At 42.3% G+C, this 19,909-nt stretch overlaps 2 protein-coding genes across 3 annotated transcripts; both read left to right on the top strand.

Moving 5' to 3' along the window:
- The first annotated feature begins 1,696 nt into the window (after nucleotides 1-1,696).
- Nucleotides 1,697-10,114, top strand: plin3 (perilipin 3). 2 transcript variants are annotated; one of them, XM_076153246.1, is made up of 9 exons: nucleotides 1,698-1,849; nucleotides 4,207-4,244; nucleotides 4,346-4,424; nucleotides 4,647-4,842; nucleotides 5,121-5,203; nucleotides 5,585-5,816; nucleotides 7,433-7,779; nucleotides 8,518-8,736; nucleotides 9,171-10,114. In XM_076153246.1, the coding sequence occupies exons 3-9, from the start codon at nucleotides 4,365-4,367 to the stop codon at nucleotides 9,306-9,308; spliced, it is 1,275 nt and encodes a 424-aa protein (XP_076009361.1). In that variant the 5' UTR covers nucleotides 1,698-1,849; nucleotides 4,207-4,244; nucleotides 4,346-4,364; the 3' UTR covers nucleotides 9,309-10,114. The 2 variants fall into 2 exon arrangements, with proteins under 2 accessions (XP_076009362.1, XP_076009361.1); XM_076153247.1 differs by lacking the exon at nucleotides 4,207-4,244 and having other exon boundaries at nucleotides 1,697-1,849.
- A 606-nt stretch (nucleotides 10,115-10,720) lies between these two features.
- On the top strand, nucleotides 10,721-19,237 carry LOC143002745 (AN1-type zinc finger protein 5). Its single transcript, XM_076153082.1, has 6 exons — nucleotides 10,721-10,850; nucleotides 11,951-12,150; nucleotides 12,422-12,533; nucleotides 13,716-13,843; nucleotides 13,932-14,039; nucleotides 15,067-19,237. The coding sequence occupies exons 2-6, from the start codon at nucleotides 11,991-11,993 to the stop codon at nucleotides 15,213-15,215; spliced, it is 657 nt and encodes a 218-aa protein (XP_076009197.1). The 5' UTR covers nucleotides 10,721-10,850; nucleotides 11,951-11,990; the 3' UTR covers nucleotides 15,216-19,237.
- The last annotated feature ends 672 nt before the right edge of the window (nucleotides 19,238-19,909 follow it).

The following is a 19,909-nucleotide window of genomic DNA, read 5'->3' as shown; positions in this document are numbered from 1 at the left end:
ATTGCATTACTCTTTGTGAACTGTTTATTATTACGCTTTTAATTGCTGTGTCAGTGCTTTGTGTCAGAAAATGGTATAAAATATTTGGAATATGAATCGATGTAAAATAAGATTCTCCCACATCCATTAGAATCTATCCAGATTGCCAATTTAAAGTTGTTATCTTGGATGGTCCCTCCTCAGGCTGGAGACAGAGAGAAGGAGTTGGGGGGGGAGAGCGTGAGCGATCATTTTACTCTGAGGGATGAGTGATTTTCCTGTTATCTACTAATCTTCAATTACTCGATATTGAGAGCAATTTTGGCCTTAATCAACTGATCCAGTGAAGCAGAGTTTGGAGTTAAGCGGGAACAGATGAGAGCCTTCGGGGGACGCGTTTGTAACTCCCTATTCCTGGGAAACAGAGGAGAGCGGTGTGTGTGTGTGCGTGTGTGTGTACGCTGAGGTTAAAATGGCAGGGTCATTCACAAACATATCAAACAATACCAGGGAATCGAGCCACACCGCCGCGGTCCAGAATACACACCCATGTTTCCCAACGTGTGCTATTTTCTCTCACTCTAACCTGTTTACTGCCGTAGCCCTGGTCTGGTGCTATAATCAAAACTATATCAATAATCAAAAGTAAGTGGTGTTCAGTGTGTTTCTGCTGTGCAATATAAGAGAGAATATCTGTCTGTTGCTTGTGGCTTAGAAAAGGACTGATTAAGGAAAAGTGCAGTGGTGTGAGTAATGAAAGCCTCGTGCTAATGAAACGTGGGAGTTAATAGAGTTCTAGGGGTGATGATACAGAGCAACCAGATATAAAAGTCACACTCCTGACATTCACAGAGATAAGACCTTCACTGTCATGTGAGGAAGGGAGGTGAGGGTGTGAAACCACATCCCAGTCTGCCACAACAAAAAAAAGTAGCATGAGTGAATAGAACTACTGTCACAGTCTGTTTTAACGTTCACATCCAGTTTAATCTAAGATTTTTTCAATATTTTATTCTTTAATATTTAATTCTACCCTGACATGCTCCTTTGAAGTTTCTGTGTATCTGCAGTGAAAAGATCTTTGGAGGATTTGGAGTGAGGATGAGTGTGTGGGTGAGGCTGCGTGAGAGAGAGAGAGACTGAATGGATGAACACTGCCCCCTCAGGGTTCACATCGGCAACTGCAGGTTTACCTATGGCTCCTAAGCAAGGACAACTCCTGCATCAGGTGTTTGATTCCATTTATGTATGAATACTCTGTTACCTACAAAAACATATAATAACTGTACCGGGAGCTTCTGTTTGCAATCAAAATATGAGAATAACAGAAATATTGGACAAATAAATCACCAAACTATTTTATCAATAACCCACATAGATCCACAACAAACATAATTTTATCACATTTCAATAACTTTAAAAGTAATCTTTCGTCATCTTCTACAGTATATAATAAATATCGTTCTTTCTTTCTTCTTTCTTTCTTTCTTTCTTTCTTTCTTTCTTTCTTTCTTTCCGTTTCTCATTTCGTTGTAAGATTTCACTTTCCGGAAACGTTTAACTTTCTTTAGACTTAGAGTCATACATAATAATAATGAAACAAAAGCGAAAGGTTTATAACTTGTAGTCGCGTTCATTTTAAATGTGAACAGCTGTGATTTTGTTGCGTTGTGGCGTAACTTTCGTTTTAGCGTCCTGTGACGTAATTAGTCTAAAGTTCATCAGCCTGCTCCGCCTCTGTGTCGAGTGGGCGCGACAGGAATCACGCGTGTTTTCATCTGTTCTCAAGTGGAGTTTGCTGACCGATACACAGCAGGTCACACCAGGACAGAGGGAGAGGAAGAAGAGGAAGAAGAAGACGCTACAGGAGGTCAGTGGATGCGTTCACAGCTTTGTTGTCATACTAATACTCAACTTCACACCGTGTGGCTCGGTTACTGAACCAGATATCTGACGCAGTTTGTATTGAACTGAACTTTAGAAGGAAACATAACAGGAAAATCAATAGCAGTGAGTCCATCTTTTCCCTGCGTATGTTGAGTGACCAAATGTTGTGAAAATCAGGAAGAAACGCTGAAACGTGGGGCTATGGTGCGTTTGGGTGCAGTGGGAAATTGCACAAGTCACTGGGGCATAAGTAAGCACAATAAAGTGAGGTTAGAGGGGCACAGGAGGCTCCGTACAGAGGCGTACAGAAGCCCGGGGCAGCTGATGAAACCAATATTTCACAGTTTACTTGAGGCCAGTCAGTAATCATGTTTCTGCCTCATGTTGCTCTGACTCATCTGAGACTAGAGCTTATTTAAATGACACTGTGTATGTTCTATTAGGGGCCCTGTTAGGTGACGAGAGGCTCCTGGTAAATAGAATCCACAGTAGTCACTTGTAGGAAATGATTGCTCCTTTAAACAACTAGAAGCTATTCTCTGCTTCCTTTCATCACCACTTCTCTTTATAAGATGGCAGTTTCTTAATAGTTTCTTGAAGGTACGGTCATATAATGTTTCATCCTTTACACGCTGGCGTTGTTTTCTCTTTCCATATACTTGGTGTAAAGAGAAAGAACATGTCGCTCAGGATGTGACACGCTCTCAAAATGCAGTACAAAGCAGTCTGTGTCTGAGTATCTGAGCTGGAAACGTTTGTGCAACTCATTGTGAGTTGTCAGAAACCTTTACACGTCTGACAATGACCTCATAACACCAGCTTTATCTCAGAAATCCATCTCAAACTGAGCTTTTATCTCAAACTTATTGCATTGCACTATCTCAAGACTTTGCCCTTGGGCGAGTGAAGTGTTCATCAATTGCCTCTCAACCAAACTGTTGCAACAACTTGCAATTTTCAATCATACCGAACCCTGAGAGATGGTGGAGAACAGCAGATGTCACGCAAATGTCAGAGGGAGTAAATGATTTCCTCACCGTGGCATCTAAACGGATACTAAGCTGTAGCTCTATATCAATGTTATTGGTGTTAGTGGTGGATATGAGGATTAAATGGTGGATTTGAGATACAGCTCTCCATCACTATAGTCCATATCCGTGGTTCCTCCTGTCAGGGGGACGTGCAGCCTCCTCAGCCTAAGCATCTGCTGCAGGAAGCAACATGTTACAGCTGTTGGACCTCAATCCTGCCACCCCCGCTATGTGCCCCCTGGGTCTGGCCTTAAGGCTGTTACTCTCACCCCTCAGCGCCTTTTACATCGGGTCAAACATGTCAGACGCAGGCTGACACGCTTCTCTTCCAGTACAGCACAGGTGGAGTCCATTTCTCTGTCATCTGCTAGAACACAGACAGATGTATTCCACATGTTGTGAGCATCATAAGGAGAAGATCCTGCTGCAGTGTCGCTGTCACAGCATGAATGACCTCGCTCTGGGGCACGATGTACTTCCTGTTTGGTGCACACTGTTCTGCAGAACTCCTAATTATTTTAAGAGGAGTCTGAAAGAAGAATGAAACTCTGCTTTTTATTGAATAATTTATTTTGGTCTGTTCTATGAACCAGTCAAGTGTGAGAGCTACTTCTTATTCAAAGCAATGATTTATTGATACAGTAAGCCAATTCTCATTTAAAGCAAAATTTCACTTTGATATATTTTTCTGTTAACTTTGAAGCAATATTTTACAGTGGTATTTTATCTTTGCATAACTGATGTCAGGGGTCCATTTGCATACAGGCCCTGGTGTAAGCTTGTGATAAATTAAGTCTGAAAGTCTTTAGCTTCCAGCGTTCACGACTTTTCTCTGATTGATCTAAAGGCTTTTTTATTTAAACCTTTTGTTTGCATGCAATTTCCATTCACATTAAAGCCATTATGAAACTTGAGAGTGATACAAATTAGACCTGGAAGTTGAGCTCTGTTAAAACAACAGTGTTTGGGTTAGTAACACTGACGCTTACATGGTGATTATCCTACACCTTTATGTACAAAAGATGGATTGTATTTGTCCTTGACTTTGCTCAGCTTGTGGAACAATTGATTCTGTTATTTCAAGGTGCTGTGACGTGATTGAATCAACGTCTTGATGCAGGGAATATAGCTGAGGGGTACATTTGATTATTAACTGCCACCCGTTTGAAATGGGGAGCCTCAGACTAGAAATGTTATCTGGGCTGTACCATTTTATTTCTATAAGTGCAGTTTCATTGCTATTACATCATACTGTTGACAAATGAATCTAACATGGTTGTATTTCTATCCGTATTAAACTGTCTGACAGGATTGAATTCACTTCACCGAATAAGACTTCTCTGCAAGGTACCGTATACAAGCAGACAGACAGACATACGTGTTTCATCATGATAACGGAGCATTGGAAGGTGAATCTCTGTCTCTGACACATTTTATTCCTTTCAAAGATTGAATCCTGCAGTCACAATGGCAGACAGTGCGAAGAGTAATGAGACGACAGCAGAGGTGGCTAATGGAGACCAGCAGGTGAGGAACGCCGTGATGGGAAAGGACACCGATTAAATAATGGGAATATATTACAAACCAACTTATTACTTGGAATTTCCTCGAATGTCCTCAGTCACTGTGGGGAATAAATCATTTTTTATAATATTATATTCAAACGACTTGGAGGAGATTTGCTACACAGACCAAACTGTAACACTATGACAACAACAATGGCTTCAACAACGATTTCTTTTCCTTTAGACTGTTGTTTCCCGAGTGACCAACTTGCCCTTGGTCAGTTCAGCCTGTGGCGCAGTGTCAAGTGCCTATACCACCACCAAGGACAGTATGCCGCTGCTTAAAGGAGTCATGGATGTTGCAGAAAGCGGTGTCCGAACCCTGGGAGCAGCTGCCACCACAGGGAGCAAACCTGTTCTGGACATGCTGGAGCCACAGTGTAGGTTCCGAGCTCTGACCAAACTCTGATATGATGTATCCATAGTGACAATGCGCACATTTGCAACACTGAGACATAATTTACTCTTGGTAGATCACAGGTTTTGAAAGTGTGTCAGGCCCATTTGTTATTTTAGGGCTCGAGTATTAAAAATAAAAGACGCTTCTGATCTTTTCTTGTAGTTGTCATAATCATAACAGTCAGAGTTAGTTTGTGACTGCTTTAATCTTATACCTCTCAACCACTGAAGCTTAATGTTTTTGTGCACTCAATTTCAGTGGCTGCAGTAAATGACTATGCCATGAAGGGACTGGATAAGATGGAGGAGAACCTGCCTGCGCTTCACCAACCAGCAGACAAGGTCAGACACAAGACGCTTGCTGTTGTATTCTGCAGTAATGAAGGCACGGTGTTTTTAATCATTTCCTAACCAAATTAAACACAACATTCAAACATAACGTAGTGTGCAGGTTATATTATACCCCAGGTAACCATGGGAACAGCACTTGCTTTTTATAATATGTTGCCAAAAATAGGTGGGTTTTAAAAGGTAAATTCCCAAGTGTAACCAAATGGTGCAGAATTAGCAATGAAGGAAGAAAAATGTATTGTTATAGTGTATTATTGTTCATTCAGCCTCCTGTACACTGCAGGCCAGAGGTTCATAAGTGTCACATGTAATACTCTCACTCATACAACTCGTCCATGCATGACCCATCATGTCCTATTCCTCCTCCTTCAGCTGGTGTCGGACACGGTGGGCCTGGTGTACCAGTCTGTGGCAGGAACCAAAGACGCTGTGTTCGGGGCTGTGATGGGCGGCGTCGAGCTAACCCGGGCAGCAGTCAGCGGAAGCATAAACACTGTCCTGGGGAGCTGGATGGGCCAGATGGTCAGCAGCGGCATGGGTCTGGCCCTTAGCCGTTCTGAGAACTGGGTTGACCAGAACCTGCCGCTCACTGAGAGAGAGCTGGGTCAGTAACTATCAGAGCATGATGAGTTTGAAAAAAACAGTCATCCAGGTTAGCGGGTATCTAGCAGTAGTAGTTCAAGGCAGCTAGACTTGCTGCTGTTCCATTTTGAAGACGAGAGAAGAAAGCTCTTTAGATGACAACAATGTACAGTTTAGTCTGCAGTCTGAGTCCCAACAACTCTCATGTGACTGAGGTGTGAGTCCATCGACCTTCACGTGGTTCCCATATGACCAAAGAAGTCACATGGCCTGAGGCGTGAATGACTTTGAGGATAATGTCGGGAATAGTTGAAACTACTACAACTACTTAACTAGATCAGTTGCTTTGAATTACTCCAGTTAGATAATGAACACTGTTGTTTATGTCTAAGGCTCGGGTTCCCTAATGCCAACTGATCACCAAACACATAACTCTAGAATGCAGAATAATTGGCCTCATATCCCTGTTTTGTAGAAATTAATCCAAGTGATAATCGAATTCATTAGTCCTTAGTAATTGACACTCTGGAATGGAAACGTGTGGCCCAGCTGCTGTTTAGCAGGAGAGTCAACAGCTGACCACGTGTTCTTGCTTCACTGATCAAAGAGCAAACTTGCGCGCGTGAATTTTGCCTTTATTTTGTAATCCATCATCGAAAAGGTGTTAAATTCTACGAGCGTGACTGGAGCTGAACACATGAATGTTTGATGCTATTCATAGCTGAGGGAGGCAGGACATTGCATTGAACTGCCCTTCTGTTAACTTGGCCCATAAACCCATTACAATTTCCAGCACTCACAGCTCAGACACCTGCTACTCTGATGTCATGTCATCATGACAACCTGCAATCTTCAATAGAGTGACAATAACGCTCAAGAGGACATACTCGTGTCTCATCATGGGTAGGACAAAGATGCGATAGAAATGCTAATTGTCAGAAACAGTGAAGCACCCATAATCCCTGCACTCGATGGTAATTAATTTGCTCAGCGGTTAGCTTGGCTTCAGAGTGGTGAACAGGGATTCTCTGAGTAACACACAAAAGCTAAAATGGTTAATCAACTGACAAACAACATTTTTGTTTAATTTATCAATTAAAGTAATGTAATTATTTGCTCATTTCTACTGTTGTGCTGTAAAAAAGAACTTCTTAAAATACTCTTTAGGCTCAGTTCTTATATAATCCCTATATTGTCTCAGCTTAATGAATGAGTAAACAAGGGGCGATGCTCCACTCTCTCCCTCCGTCTCTCCTGTTTGTTGGGTAGCAGGCGTACTTAAACCCTGTCCAAGTCAATTAACCTGTTTCAGAACAGGTGCACCAGCTGTCACAGTGGAACAGAACCAACTCGGGGTTCAGCTTCAGTACATGCAGAAATATATAAATAGCAGTGAGCACGACTGCACAAATGGCAGCTACATGGCCTGTAATTGCCGGTGTGAAATAGAGTGCATACCAAACTGTAATTACAACTGAAATGGAATCTTCATAATTCAGTATTAAATCTTGAAATCATTCTCGGATGCGACACTATTTACAAAATAAGTACCTATGTATATATACTGTATGTAGTAGATACATAGTCTAAGATTGTGTAAGTGTTGGTTGTAAACAGTAATGTCTTTTATTCTTTCAGTTTCTCTGTCTGAACCTGCCACCAGTGTGGTGACAACAACTCCAGCCCCGGCCAGTCCCAGCTACTTTGTCCGTCTGGGGAAACTCTCCTCCAAGGTACAGGAACGAGCTCGAGAGCAGTCCCTTGTCCGTGCGCAGAATGCCAGGGATGCCACCTATTCTGCAATGGCTCAGATTACCAGCACTCTGGACCTGCTGGAAAGTGCCCGTAACAGTCTGGGCACTGCCAGTAACCAGATAGGAGGAGCCTCAGAGCAGCTGCTCCAACGGTGGAAAGAGTGGAAGGAGCTGCAGGCTGGATCTGGAAAGACTGAACCAGAGCCAGATGGTGCCAAAGATGAAACTGAGGTCAGGACTAGATGAATGGGTGTTGAGTCAAAGAGAAGCATGTAACCTCTTCCCACACATGAAAAAGTGTTGTTAGTTGTTGTAACTCATCTCTCCTAAATAACATATCAACAGAGGAGTGGCCAAGAAGAAGACTAGTATGAAATTGGGATTAAGTCCCTCCAGAGTCTTCCAAATAGCAGCAGGCTTTTGATAGTAGGCTTACAACCTATCAATCAACCATTGTATGCTCTGTGTTGATTTAGAATCCTGGATTGATTTAAATCAAGAACAGGTTTGTGTGACATGAGCAGTGTAGGAGGTGTACAGAGCTTGGGAGGAATTATTTCATATGATAATCTGAGTTATTTAATAGGCCGCAGTGTGTGATTACGTAATTCATGTTGTCAACCACAGCTGTTGTTTGATTGTTTGCAGTAGTACTCGATAAATTATGAACCGGTTTGCCATAAACGTAGCAGAAGGGTGCGGCACAGCCCAGGGCAGAACCCAAGCATGAGTCCACATCCAGGGGTGGATTTGACTTAATTATATATTTTTCATCATTGCAAGAAAGAATTTTTCTATACGTTTGGATTTGTTGGCTACAATCTATGCTTAGACACAGGGCACATTAATGGAATTGCTGTACAGTAACAAATAGGGCAACAGCCAAGAATGTGCAGCTCAGACAACTGTTGCTGATTTAATAGCATGCAAACACTCCGATACATTAATATTATTTGTTTCTCCTTACAGCAATTGGAATGGCGGACTCTCTCCATGGTGCGTGGTCTGAGTGACCAGCTGAAGTCGGCGTGCTCCAGTGTGGTGTCCAGCGCTCAGGGTCTGCCAGGTGCAGTGCAGGAACAGCTAGCCAGTGCCAGGCAATCAGCTGAAGAGCTCCACTCCTCTCTGGGGACCACCAGGGCCCTCACACCTCTCCTGCTAGAGCGGAGCCGCCACCAGCTGACCCAAGTATAAACTGCACCATGCTGTGTTTACCTCAGGATTCCCATTTAACCATCACCAAATCCAACTACAGTGCAGTTCCTGGATGTTATTTAGTTTTACACTTTTGTTCCACAACAACACCATTTAATACAATTAGCCACTCCTTTATCTATTCATTGGTGGTAAAGGAATACCATAGTCTCATTGAACAGAAATTAAAAGGAAACTCTATACTACTCACAAACCCCTCTGCTCTCAGGAGTGTCTCCTCATTCAAAAATACTTCAAAGACTAAATCTAGGACACTTGAGCTTATATTGTATTTAGTAATGTCTACATGAAACCATAATAGTTCCCACCACAATAAAAGCTAATTGTATTAATTGAGATAAGATATTCGTTGTGATTACGGCTGTGATGAAGTTACGACTTTGAAAATAATATCTTCTTGTTTCCAGGTGCGGCATTCTCTGGATGGTGTCATGGAGTATCTCCTGAACAACACGCCACTCAACTGGCTGGTGGGGCCCTTTGCCCCTCTGCTCACTGAGAGAAATGAGGCAATGGAGGAGGCTGCCTCACCCAGCTCAACTTGATGACTTTGTCCTGCATGAGTTTACTTTAAAAAATTGTGTGGCGACAAAAGACTGGACTGGTGTTTGGACTGCTTGCTAAATATGTTATTATATTTTCTTTGCGATTACCACTAAGTATTCAGTGTGTGCAGTTAATTAGGGTTAAGTAGTTAACAACACTACATTTGTGTGTTCAAGTTAAATGTTTTTAACTATGACAGAAAGCCTAAAAGACCCAAAAGATTCATTCTTGCACTTTATTCTTAATCATGGAAAATATTTTCTAATATCTGTTCAATGGTTTGAGGTCTATGTCTTTGATTCTAAGTTTTATTACTGGCATTAAAAAGCATTCCTAGGATTAAGCCAAATTCCAAGCAAGACTAATTGGGGGACTAAGCCTTCTTATGTGCACACATGGAAAAGAAAACAGTTTAAGCATCTTGCCAGAATAAGATGTTAAACTGTAAATAGTGAATTCTGCATTTCTTTGTTTTCAGTATTTTTGTGATTGCGTGTGGAAAGTGTTCTCAACTTGTAAATTGCAAAAGGTACATCAATTGAAATTTTGAGATGAAAAATGAATTTAGTGACATAGGATGAAGATCTATTATGAATAAATAAATTCTGGCAAATGTGGAGAGGGGTAAAAGAAAAATACATTAATATAAGTGGGCAATGAACTGAAAAGTCTCATGTTCAAAATAAACAATCACTGGATACGTTTTAGCAAAGGGGTATATGCTGTTAATGAAAATAAGATGAGTCAAAAGCTGCAATATTACAATAAAACAATGCAAAGATTAAGTCAAGTTGTACAAACTAAAGACCGGGGATGTACATGTTTTTTTCAAAAGTCTCAACTCATTGACATCATTAATCATCATAAATGAATGTGACATCATACGGTGTTTCAATTCTGCCGCTTCATGATGCCACGGGCAGCAGCTGTGACATCATTCATAATGTCATCATGGGGTGCAACGGTGGTCCCATTCATGTCTCTCACTATTATAATTTGGTAATGCAAATTTAAAAAAATTTAATGGCTAATTGTGACGTAAATTAAATGAAACCCACTTACACACACACTGGCAAGTTTGTGGCTATTGTATGAATGGTAACAGAACACAGGCACACACACAAAATTACTACTACTTACAATTACTTTCTACCATCTTTACCCACAAACACATGAGAAATGATGAGGGTGGATGAGGGAGTGATTTGGGATGGCTGTAATAACAGAATTAAATTATCTAAAAGCAATGGGCACAATCTAATATGTACATAAATTGCTCCTAATACAGCAAAGAAACAGAATCATGCATCATGCATCAGCTGGTGTACATGTCTATGCCTTGTTGACGGTATTGTGGAAAGAAAAGGTGAGTTAAGGCCCGTCTGAGTGAAGGGTGAATTGTTGCTGAGGATGACGTCATGCTCGTTGTTTCGAATCTCTGGCTCTCTCGCTGGGTAGGAGGCCGCGGCGCTGCTGGGGACAAAACTTCTGTCAATCTGAAGCCGAAGGTCGTCGACAGCCCTCCATACCTTTATTTTCAGGTACTACCGTGACCCCGCACAGTTACGAGGCAAACACCCCGTGTAGTAGCTGCGTTATAGCGGCTAAGGACGCTGTCGGGAAGCGCTCTGGACCTCGGCTGGCTGAGTATGCTAGCCGTCCTGCTAACATTAGCCTGTTAACTCCGGGCGTTTATTCGGTTTAAATCACAATGTTTGTTAACTATGAATTGCTGAGGACTGCGTTATTCTGCTTTTTGTACTTTTCGACGCGATGAGAACCCATGTAGTGAGTTTTGTTCGCTGTCTTTGTGTTGGTTTTGTTGTGTCAGACATAACAAAACGTTTCTGCTACCGCGCAGTCTTTTGCTTTGAGCTAAACAAGCACAGGACGCCAATTGTTTGTGCTGCGGACACTGAAACTGGATGACAGTCAGCTGGAACTTGTTAGAAATGCTCTTAAGCGACGTGGCAGAAACTTGGGTTGTGGGAGTTTGGGTCTTTTCGTATTGTTGTACAGACATGGCTTTGCTTTTGTTGTTTTTGTAAACTTTGACTGTACCCACCAAAACAGGAGGAGATAAGCACCAAACTGCCTTATCTAGTATCTGTAACAGTTCGTTTTATAGTGTAGCATTCCGGCTGTAGGTGTAGGTGTTTATGGCTGTGAATGTCTTTGTCTCTGTCTTTACTCGCTGCTTTGTATCCCCACATTCATCTGCTCACCTAGTTTTAGTAACGTCTCCATAGCTCCCAACAACAATCTCTCGCTGCATGTCCACATTGTTGTACATTCGGGAAACTGCTTGTACCATCACCCTATTTTCAGTTATCTTTGTTGTTAATTTCTTCTTATTTTGGTGTTCACATTGCCCTGGGAACAGGATTTGGACTGCGTTATCAGTTGTGTCAGTGTCCAGGTGGTTGTTGTTGGTGGTGGACTCCACTCTGCTGGTGGAGCTGTAAACCCATTTGACATGTTTTCTCTAAAGCTAAAAATGAGTTGGCCACAGTCCTTTGTAAACATTTTTGCTCCAACTCTACTCTCGCGTCTCCAAGCTCTTTTAGCTCAACAAAATGAACAACCCTGTACTCAAACAGGGGCTACTGATCATTTAACTAACTTTTCCAACCGTTTTCAGGAATATCCTCTCCCATCCCCCTTACCCCCTTTGTCAGAGAATGGCTCAGGAGACCAATCAGACGCAGGTGCCAATGCTTTGCACTATGGGATGCGGTTTCTATGGTAATCCCCGCACCAACGGCATGTGCTCGCTCTGCTACAAGGAACACCTTCAGAGACAACAGGGCGGGGGGCGATCCAGCCCCCCAGGAGAGAAAGGTAGGAAGATGGGAGAGGGGTGACCTCTACAAAGAGAGGGAGGGGGGTGCGGGAGGTTTCAATGGGTCATTTGAGGAAAACACGATTCAAAATTTGGAAAAGCATGTTGGAATTTAATTTGCTAAAAGGGGTTGGAGGGAGCAGCAGCCGCCTGTAAGATGGCATCAGGAAGCAAGAGAGTCGTGTCTCCATTGGTTATTTTTTATATATTTAGGGCCAAAACCTCAGATTCTGTGTTGTCTTTGTCTTGACAATGTTGTCCCCCACACAGCTGCTACGTCACCAGCAGGATCCCCAGGATCAGCTGGTGCACCTGTGGAGAGCGCAATCTCGGAGCCCAGTACAGAGGTGGTTGGAGCTCCACCGGAGGACAAGACTCCCAGGTATGCCGACTGACGGATGGGAGCTCATGATTGGTGAATATAGTGGTTGCTCTGTCCGTTACCGAGTCTGTTTGAATTATTATTATATCGTTAACAATGTGTAGTGTATTATCTCGTCTGGTTGTGGTTGGGTGGTGGGGAAACTTTGGTTAAGCTGCCTATATGTCGCCATGACAGAAATCCCCTGCCACGATCACACGTCCGTTAGTGCCTACTACCTCTTTTTTGCTGCGTTTTACTGGCACCTGGTCCCAATTTGGGTTGGACATGCATACCAGCTTGTTGTTTTTCAGTGTCTTGAGGTGACCACAACATCTTAACACCGTGCACTGCTGATGTCAACACACAGGCCATTCTTGTGTGTGTCTTGCTGGACAGTGATGCGGCTCTGTGACGGGCTAGCCCATCCCAGGGGAGGGGGTGTCTGAGAGGTTGTGAATTATCACATTGATTTAACTATTCTGACCCTCTGCAGTGAGACATGAAATTAAGCTCAGTCATGTGGCGGTAAATCAAAATTGATTGGATGTGATTTATAGACACACACACACACACACACACACCTGTCTATTTAGAGTCCCAATGTTCACAATACATTTTAGAGCAAAAACCAAGTGGTGAGGGCAAAGGAATTTACTGCTGAGCTCTGAGACAGGATTGTGTTGATGCTGTGGAAAGCTACAACAAAATGTCTGCAGTATTGAAGGTTCCTGAGGACACAGTGGCCTTCATCATTCTTAAATGGAAGACATTTGGCACAACTAAGACTCTGCTAAGATCTGGCTGCCTGGCCAAACTGAGCAATCAGGAGAGACGGGCCTTGGTTAAGAGAGATGACCAAGGACCCAATGGTCACTGATGCTGGCTGAGCTCCAGAGATCATCTGTGGACATGGGAGACACCTCCAGAAGGACAACCGTCACTGCAGCACTCCACCTGCAGTATATGGGCTTCATGACAGAGTGGCCAGATGGAGTTTGACAAAAGACTCCTAAACTGGAACTGTCAGGATCTCAGACTGGGCAAGAGATTCACCGTCCAACAGGACAACAACCCTGAACACCACACCAAGCTTGTGTTTAATCCATATACACCGGCGTATATGGATTGTATTGGTTTTAGAGGTCCAGACAAGCAGGCCAACTGACACCTTCAAATAACCAGATGTCTCTCTCTTATCAGCCCAAGCTCTCCAAGTCCAGTAACCCAGCAGATGACGGCAATGAGCATCTCCCAGGACTCGGGAGCAGTAGACTCTGATCGAGCAGAGGCTGAGGAGGGAGAGGAGGAGGACACATCCAAAAACACAGGTGAGTAGCATCCTGATGCTTTGCGATATTGAACAAATGATGGATCAACTCTGAGCTCACTGAGTCTCTTTGTGTTCTGTTGCATCAGAGCCAGCAGGAGACGCCGCACAGTCTTCTTCTGACGGTGACCAAACTCCTGATAAAAACAAGAAGAAGAACCGATGCTTCTCCTGCAGGAAGAAAGTGGGCCTCACTGGTAAGGAAGACGAGATGTTCAGACCACACACGCACACACACACTCCTGGGTGGCTTTATAAATTGGCTGTGTGTGTTCTACTATAAACAGAAAAGAGAGACAATTATCTGCCTTGGCTTTACCACATTTTTGGGATATTCATGAAAGAGGAACATTTTGCTGCTGCTTTTTCTCATGGCTCTGGCTCACTGATGCTGCTCTCACATTCTTTGAATCACACCTTTGCATATTTCAGGTTTGGTTTCACCCGAGGATTGACCATAGCCTCCTCCTTTCCATTTACTTTACTCCACTGTTTGAAACCATTTGCTAAAACACTTAAGATTTGAACCCTTAAATGATTTTAACAGTTCAGAGTTATAGGCAGCATCTGGAAAATCCATTAAAACAATCACATACAAGTATTTCCTCATTAGTAAAGTCACAGACGGAGGGGTCAAAGTTGAGCATGCTGGCAGAGCTAAAGAGTCTGATCCAACGTTGGATTAGGACTTCCTGCTCTCATTTTGTTGCCAAATCTCAACTAGAATCTCCACCTTCCTCCACCTCTTCAGTTTGGGTGCTTGTTTTTCTCCCCCCCCAAAAAAACTCTTTGAACCTGCTGCCTCTTGGTGCGACCTAGGACCCCTAATGGAACCGCAATCAAAAACACGGCCACATCTCTCCCTCTCCCCGTTTGTCATCTTTGGTGTGGCGCAGTCGAAGCCTTCATGGCCGCTCTCCACAGCTCACCACTTTGGCGCAGAGAGGAACATACTGAAGGCTTGTGGAGCATTTCACAGTGTGAGGCATTTCACATTGTGCTGCTGGCTTTTCTCTGCTGAACTCAGATTGCCTCAAAATCCGCCTCTAAAGCACAACACGCAACATAACTGTACCGTTCTGTTTCCCTCCCTCTGTTTGAGCCCATACTTTGCCATATACAAAGATTTAATAAGCAGAGATTTGGATGCAGTTACTCTTATCATCTGTGTAACACTGCCTCTATAAGTGTACTGACTCACTGCTTCTTTTTTCTTTATTGAAGGTTTTGACTGTCGCTGTGGCAACCTCTTTTGTGCCATTCACCGCTATTCTGACAAACACGATTGTCCCTATGATTACCGGAGTGCAGCAGCCGCCCGCATACGCAAGGAGAACCCCATTGTGGTGGCTGAGAAAATTCAGAAGTTATGAGGACTGAGTGCAAAAACAAACGGCCCTACTCCGACATGATTTTGAACAATGGTGACTTGGATGAAAACACCCGATATCGTGGCTTTCGTTTGCTCACGGTAGACTAAGAGGGGCGGGATGGGGGGGGGGGCGACGCGGTCACAACTCCTGTCCAAATGCTTCCCTCACTAGCATCTCCCTCTCTCTCCACTAGCGACGGTTTGAGGCTGAACATGTGTGTCTGCGGGTGTGTGTGTGTGTGTTTGTGTTTGAGAGTGAGAGAGAGCACATTTGCTTGAGAGTTGGGGAGAGAGCTGTAGGAGCATTGTGGACATTGGCGTTGCTGTGGGGAGGAAAGACATTTGTTGGTTTTACCCCTTTTTTTTGTTTTCTTTTTCAACTTGGAGGATTTTATACAACAATACCTGTTAAGGTAGTTGGAATGAGACGGGGGGCGGGGAGGGGGGTGTAATCTGTTTAGGAATGTGTCACAACCTGAGTACAGACACACACACACACACCCACACACACATAGAGACAGGTCAATTTAGAAGGTCTCGCAAGCTTAAAAACACCTAACTGGGAGATTTCATGTATCAGCAAAACCAGTTTAGGTTGAGACGATCAATCATTCTCTCAGACTTAAAATGATGTCAACAACCTCTCAAAATTGGCCTGTTTTTGTTTTTTTTTCTTCACCCAACCTCCTCTTTACTTTTACTGTAATGGTTCACCACACATTGAACTCCCACGTCTCAGCATTTTCCACAAATGTGTCTCTTTGATATATTGACTTATCATACTAATGTTGCGTGCATGAACAGTTATGGGAGGGGCCGGTGAGGGAGGGAGGGGACGGGGATGGGAAACAGAGCCTTGACTTAACTGAGTGATTGAATTCTGTATTTTTGTTTTTTTGTTTTTGTTTCCTTTCTGTTTTAATGAGCGTATGACATCAGAAGATCTATATTAATATATTGTAGTTAGCTTGAATTGTGTGATTGCATTCTATTTATTGTTTTTTTGTTTTTTATCGTTTGGTTGGTCTGTGCTGGAGGATTGGAAGCATGTGTCAGCAAATCATAACGATTTGCCCTTTAATTCATTTTTTAATTATATAACCAATGAAGAAAAAATACACAGACATGATGGAGTAGAGTCCAGTTAATGCCTAACAGTTAAAATTGTGCTATAAAAAATCGATTACTTGGATTTGGAAAGGAAGCACAACTAAGTGTGTCAACTGCAGAGCACTAATGTGCCGCACCTACTCAGTTTTGTTCAGCATCTGGGTCATTTGCAGTTCCTTTGATCTTTATGGCGGGCGCGCTGAAGAAATTGCCTGCTTGTTTGATTGATGTGAATGTTTGTAAGACAGCGTGTTATCCTTGAATGCCTTTTTCTATTCTGTAGAGTCGCAGAATGAAGCTACGTGTTTCTCAAACCACCAGCAGACCACTTAAACGTGCTGAATGAAAGCTGAACTAGGGGCGCAGTTACACTACAGCGGCAACCTTTTTTCTCCCCCCAGCTAACGTGAAATTTGCCGCATTTGCTAGCCGAGTTGCGTGCTGTGTGCTTTTACAATGTGCTCCGATTCAGACTAACTTACTATGAAGACTGCTTCTAGCTAGCTTCTAGGAAGATCAAACGTACATGCATGTGTGCGGTCAGACATTTTAGAACTGACGGCACCGTTTGAAAATGAAGCTGGAATGTTTTAAAGAGACATTGCAGCAGCACAATACATGCATGGCTGGAACCTTCGTTTAGGTTCAAGTTAACAGGACTCTACAGTTCCAAATGTAAATACCATATGGCTCCTATCATATAGTATAATCTTAATGTAGATTTTTGCCAGTTTATAAAGGTGAGGGATTAAGGTTGAAGAATAGTACTTCCATGTATAAAAGTGCTTTTCTGAATTATCCACAAAAAACAAAACGTGCCAGAAACGGCATCCATATTTAGTTTTTCCCTTTCATTCACAGCTCGTGTAACGTCTAGAGTACTGACAGTAACCGGCTCAAACATGAGTGTTATTCAAGCTCCTATAAGGCTTCTTCATTCACAATATTAGTCACTGTGTTACGAAAAAAAGCCCCTGTACGCTTTATTAACCGCGCTGAAGTACATAGGAACCCTGTCCGTGTCTTTATCCAGTTACTGAGGTGTGTTCATATTACTGACAGCAATAAGGGCTCTTTGAGATGTAGAAGGTCATTAGTGTTTCCGTTTGTGTTATCAAAAGCTGTCCTGGTGAATTTTCCTTGATGTCAAACATTAATATTTATGAAAATGTGTCAAGGAATGGACGAGCCCAGCACTTGAAATGTAAGACATCAATGACTGCGTCTTCTGATTGAAGCCTTTTCCCCATTTAAAGAAGTGCTGCAATCCCCACTCCAAAAGAGTTGAGACGGGGTTTAAAATGCAAATAAAGAGAAGGCTCTGACGCGAGAATTCTTTTATGTATAATTATTGATAACAGTACAAATACAAGACAATTTATGCTTAAATGGTTCAACTTCAGGTTTTTGTTGTTGTTGTAAATGTACTTTGATGCCTGCATTACGGGTTAGCACAGTGTGGCAGACTGTTGAGCAGCTGAAGTCTGATATCAAGCAAACATTGGGAAGAATAACAGTTTCGTAATTACAGCAATTGGTGTCCTCAGTTCCCAAACGATTGGGTGTTAAAAGGGAAAGGTAACACAGTCGTGAACATGCTGAACATGTGAACGTGTTGCAAGCTTGTATATTTACAAAAAACACGAGTTATCTTGTATTTGTACTGTTTTCAATTAAGTCTAGCTAAAGTTTTCAAATCCCTGCCTTCTTTTTTTACATTTCACACACCGTCTCACATTTTGAGAATGCCGGTTTGTAGTAACGGGAGTAATCTCTAAGTGGCTTAGTGACTTGGCATGCAAGAGCAAAGTCTGTTGTTACCTGTGAAGGTTAATCATCTAAAGCCCCTGAAATGTCGAGAGCTGGATGAGCATTGAGCCTTGTTGATTGTCATGCCGTTCCTTGCTCACTCTCAGTTCTTTGCTTATATCTGAAACTCAAAACAACTTGATGGGGATTGTGGAGTCGTTTATAAAGTGAAGATGAAGAGAATTGTGTCATACATACTAGGGGTACGTGTGGTTGATCATCATCGCAGAATGTTTTCCACGACATACTTGTATTCACTTTTCCTTTTTATAGCGCTAAAGCTAAATAAATCAGATCTTTTCAGTTTCCAACTTGATGTCAGATTTTATGTAGTTTTTTTTTTTAAGACTGGGGTAAAGTGCTGGTTAGACAGAAAAACCTTTACAAAGCCCTGCAAGGGATGATTGTTCAACAATATAGACTGCAGAGAAGTTTATAGTTAGTTTATAGCTCTGTGATGACTGCTCCTATCACCGCCTTGTGTTTTAAAGTGTGAGCAGTTTGAATGTAAACCTCCAGAGTTTACACAGGAGAGTGTAATGACATCTGATAGTGTCTTATCGGGCTTAATAAGAATCCAGGCCTGATTTTCTTTACGAATGATTTTGGACAGTTTACTGACTGCAGTTGCTTTGAGTGTTGTGGTGATGAACTTGGCACCAGCATTTCAGACAAACATACCCAGATATTACTGTGTATTACAAGTACAATACCCATTTTGTTTGATTTAGTTGCTTTGAGAGAGTCTCCACCTCTTCTTTAGTCTTAGCTGTAGCACAACTTTTCATAATCGGTCTTTACCTGGCAAGGGTTTGGATTAATAATCATGATAAACCATTAATGATGAATCTGATCAAATGTCTGTATCACTGCAGTATCTACTAAAGGCAAATGAAGATCATCTGAGTCATGCTCTTTCAAGATTAGCTTGAGGGATGAAAGAAATTCTACAATGTTCATAAGATTGTAGTTTTTGTCCCTTGGCACTCCAGTCCCCCAGAAACACCACCAGATATCTTTTTATTTTGATTTTCTTTCAAGATTTAGGATTGTATGATGTGTAAGAGTACGTTTAAACAATAAAATCACAAAGTTTATTTTAAATTATACTTGTCTTTTGTCTTTATTTTTTGGAAAGGCTTTGAAAGTCTTATCTCAGGTTTCTGTGGAGGAAATGTTTATCTATGAAAGTTTATACCCTATTTGTGTGTTTTGGTGTAAAGTTGCAAGCTTTTGAAGCACGTGTGATGATGCAATCCAACTGCTCTTTATGTATTCTCATACTCAGCAAACACTCTGCAGTTCATTATACACATATCAACTATTTTTAACAGTTAAATACATCAGTGTCTTGTACAGCCTCATTGTTGTTAAGGTAACCTACTGGAAAGGTCAACAAGATGTCAGTCCAGAATAACAAACAGCCCTCATTAGCCTATTGAAGTGTCTGTGTGAGTGTTGTGTTTATATGCAGGGCCTTCATTCTTTAAGCCACCGTTTTAATGTCTTGATAATGAACCAACTTAATCTTGCTGCTGGGCACATACAGCACTGCATACTTTCCATCTCTTACTGCACACAGCGGCACATGACAAGCAGGATTAGGCGTGTTGAGCCAAAGTAAAAGCTGCAAGGTGCCACGTCTTCGCACTGAACACACCTGATTTTAGTAATGGTGTTTGTAGAGCAAGTGGAGATTTGTGCTGTGGTTCTCTGAGTTCATTCTTATATACAATTGTATGTATCATGTACCTCAGTTCATCCTTTGTGGTGCAC

This window comes from Genypterus blacodes, unplaced genomic scaffold, assembly GCF_046128005.1.
Source record: "Genypterus blacodes isolate CSIRO-AG114 ecotype Tasmania unplaced genomic scaffold, CSIRO-AGI_Gbla_v1 ptg000058l_1, whole genome shotgun sequence".
NCBI lineage: Eukaryota > Metazoa > Chordata > Actinopteri > Ophidiiformes > Ophidiidae > Genypterus > Genypterus blacodes.
This window is presented reverse-complemented; position numbering and strand designations above follow the sequence as displayed.

Coding starts and splice junctions, on each gene's coding strand:
- plin3 (XM_076153247.1), top strand. CDS start 4,365: ATGGCAGACAGTGCGAAGAGTAATGAGACGACAGCAGAGGTGGCTAAT. Junction 4,843..5,120: donor GGACATGCTGGAGCCACAGT/GTAGGTTCCGAG, acceptor ACTCAATTTCAG/TGGCTGCAGTAAATGACTAT. Junction 7,780..8,517: donor GTGCCAAAGATGAAACTGAG/GTCAGGACTAGA, acceptor TTCTCCTTACAG/CAATTGGAATGGCGGACTCT.
- LOC143002745 (XM_076153082.1), top strand. CDS start 11,991: ATGGCTCAGGAGACCAATCAGACGCAGGTGCCAATGCTTTGCACTATG. Junction 12,151..12,421: donor CAGCCCCCCAGGAGAGAAAG/GTAGGAAGATGG, acceptor TCCCCCACACAG/CTGCTACGTCACCAGCAGGA. Junction 12,534..13,715: donor CCGGAGGACAAGACTCCCAG/GTATGCCGACTG, acceptor CTCTCTTATCAG/CCCAAGCTCTCCAAGTCCAG.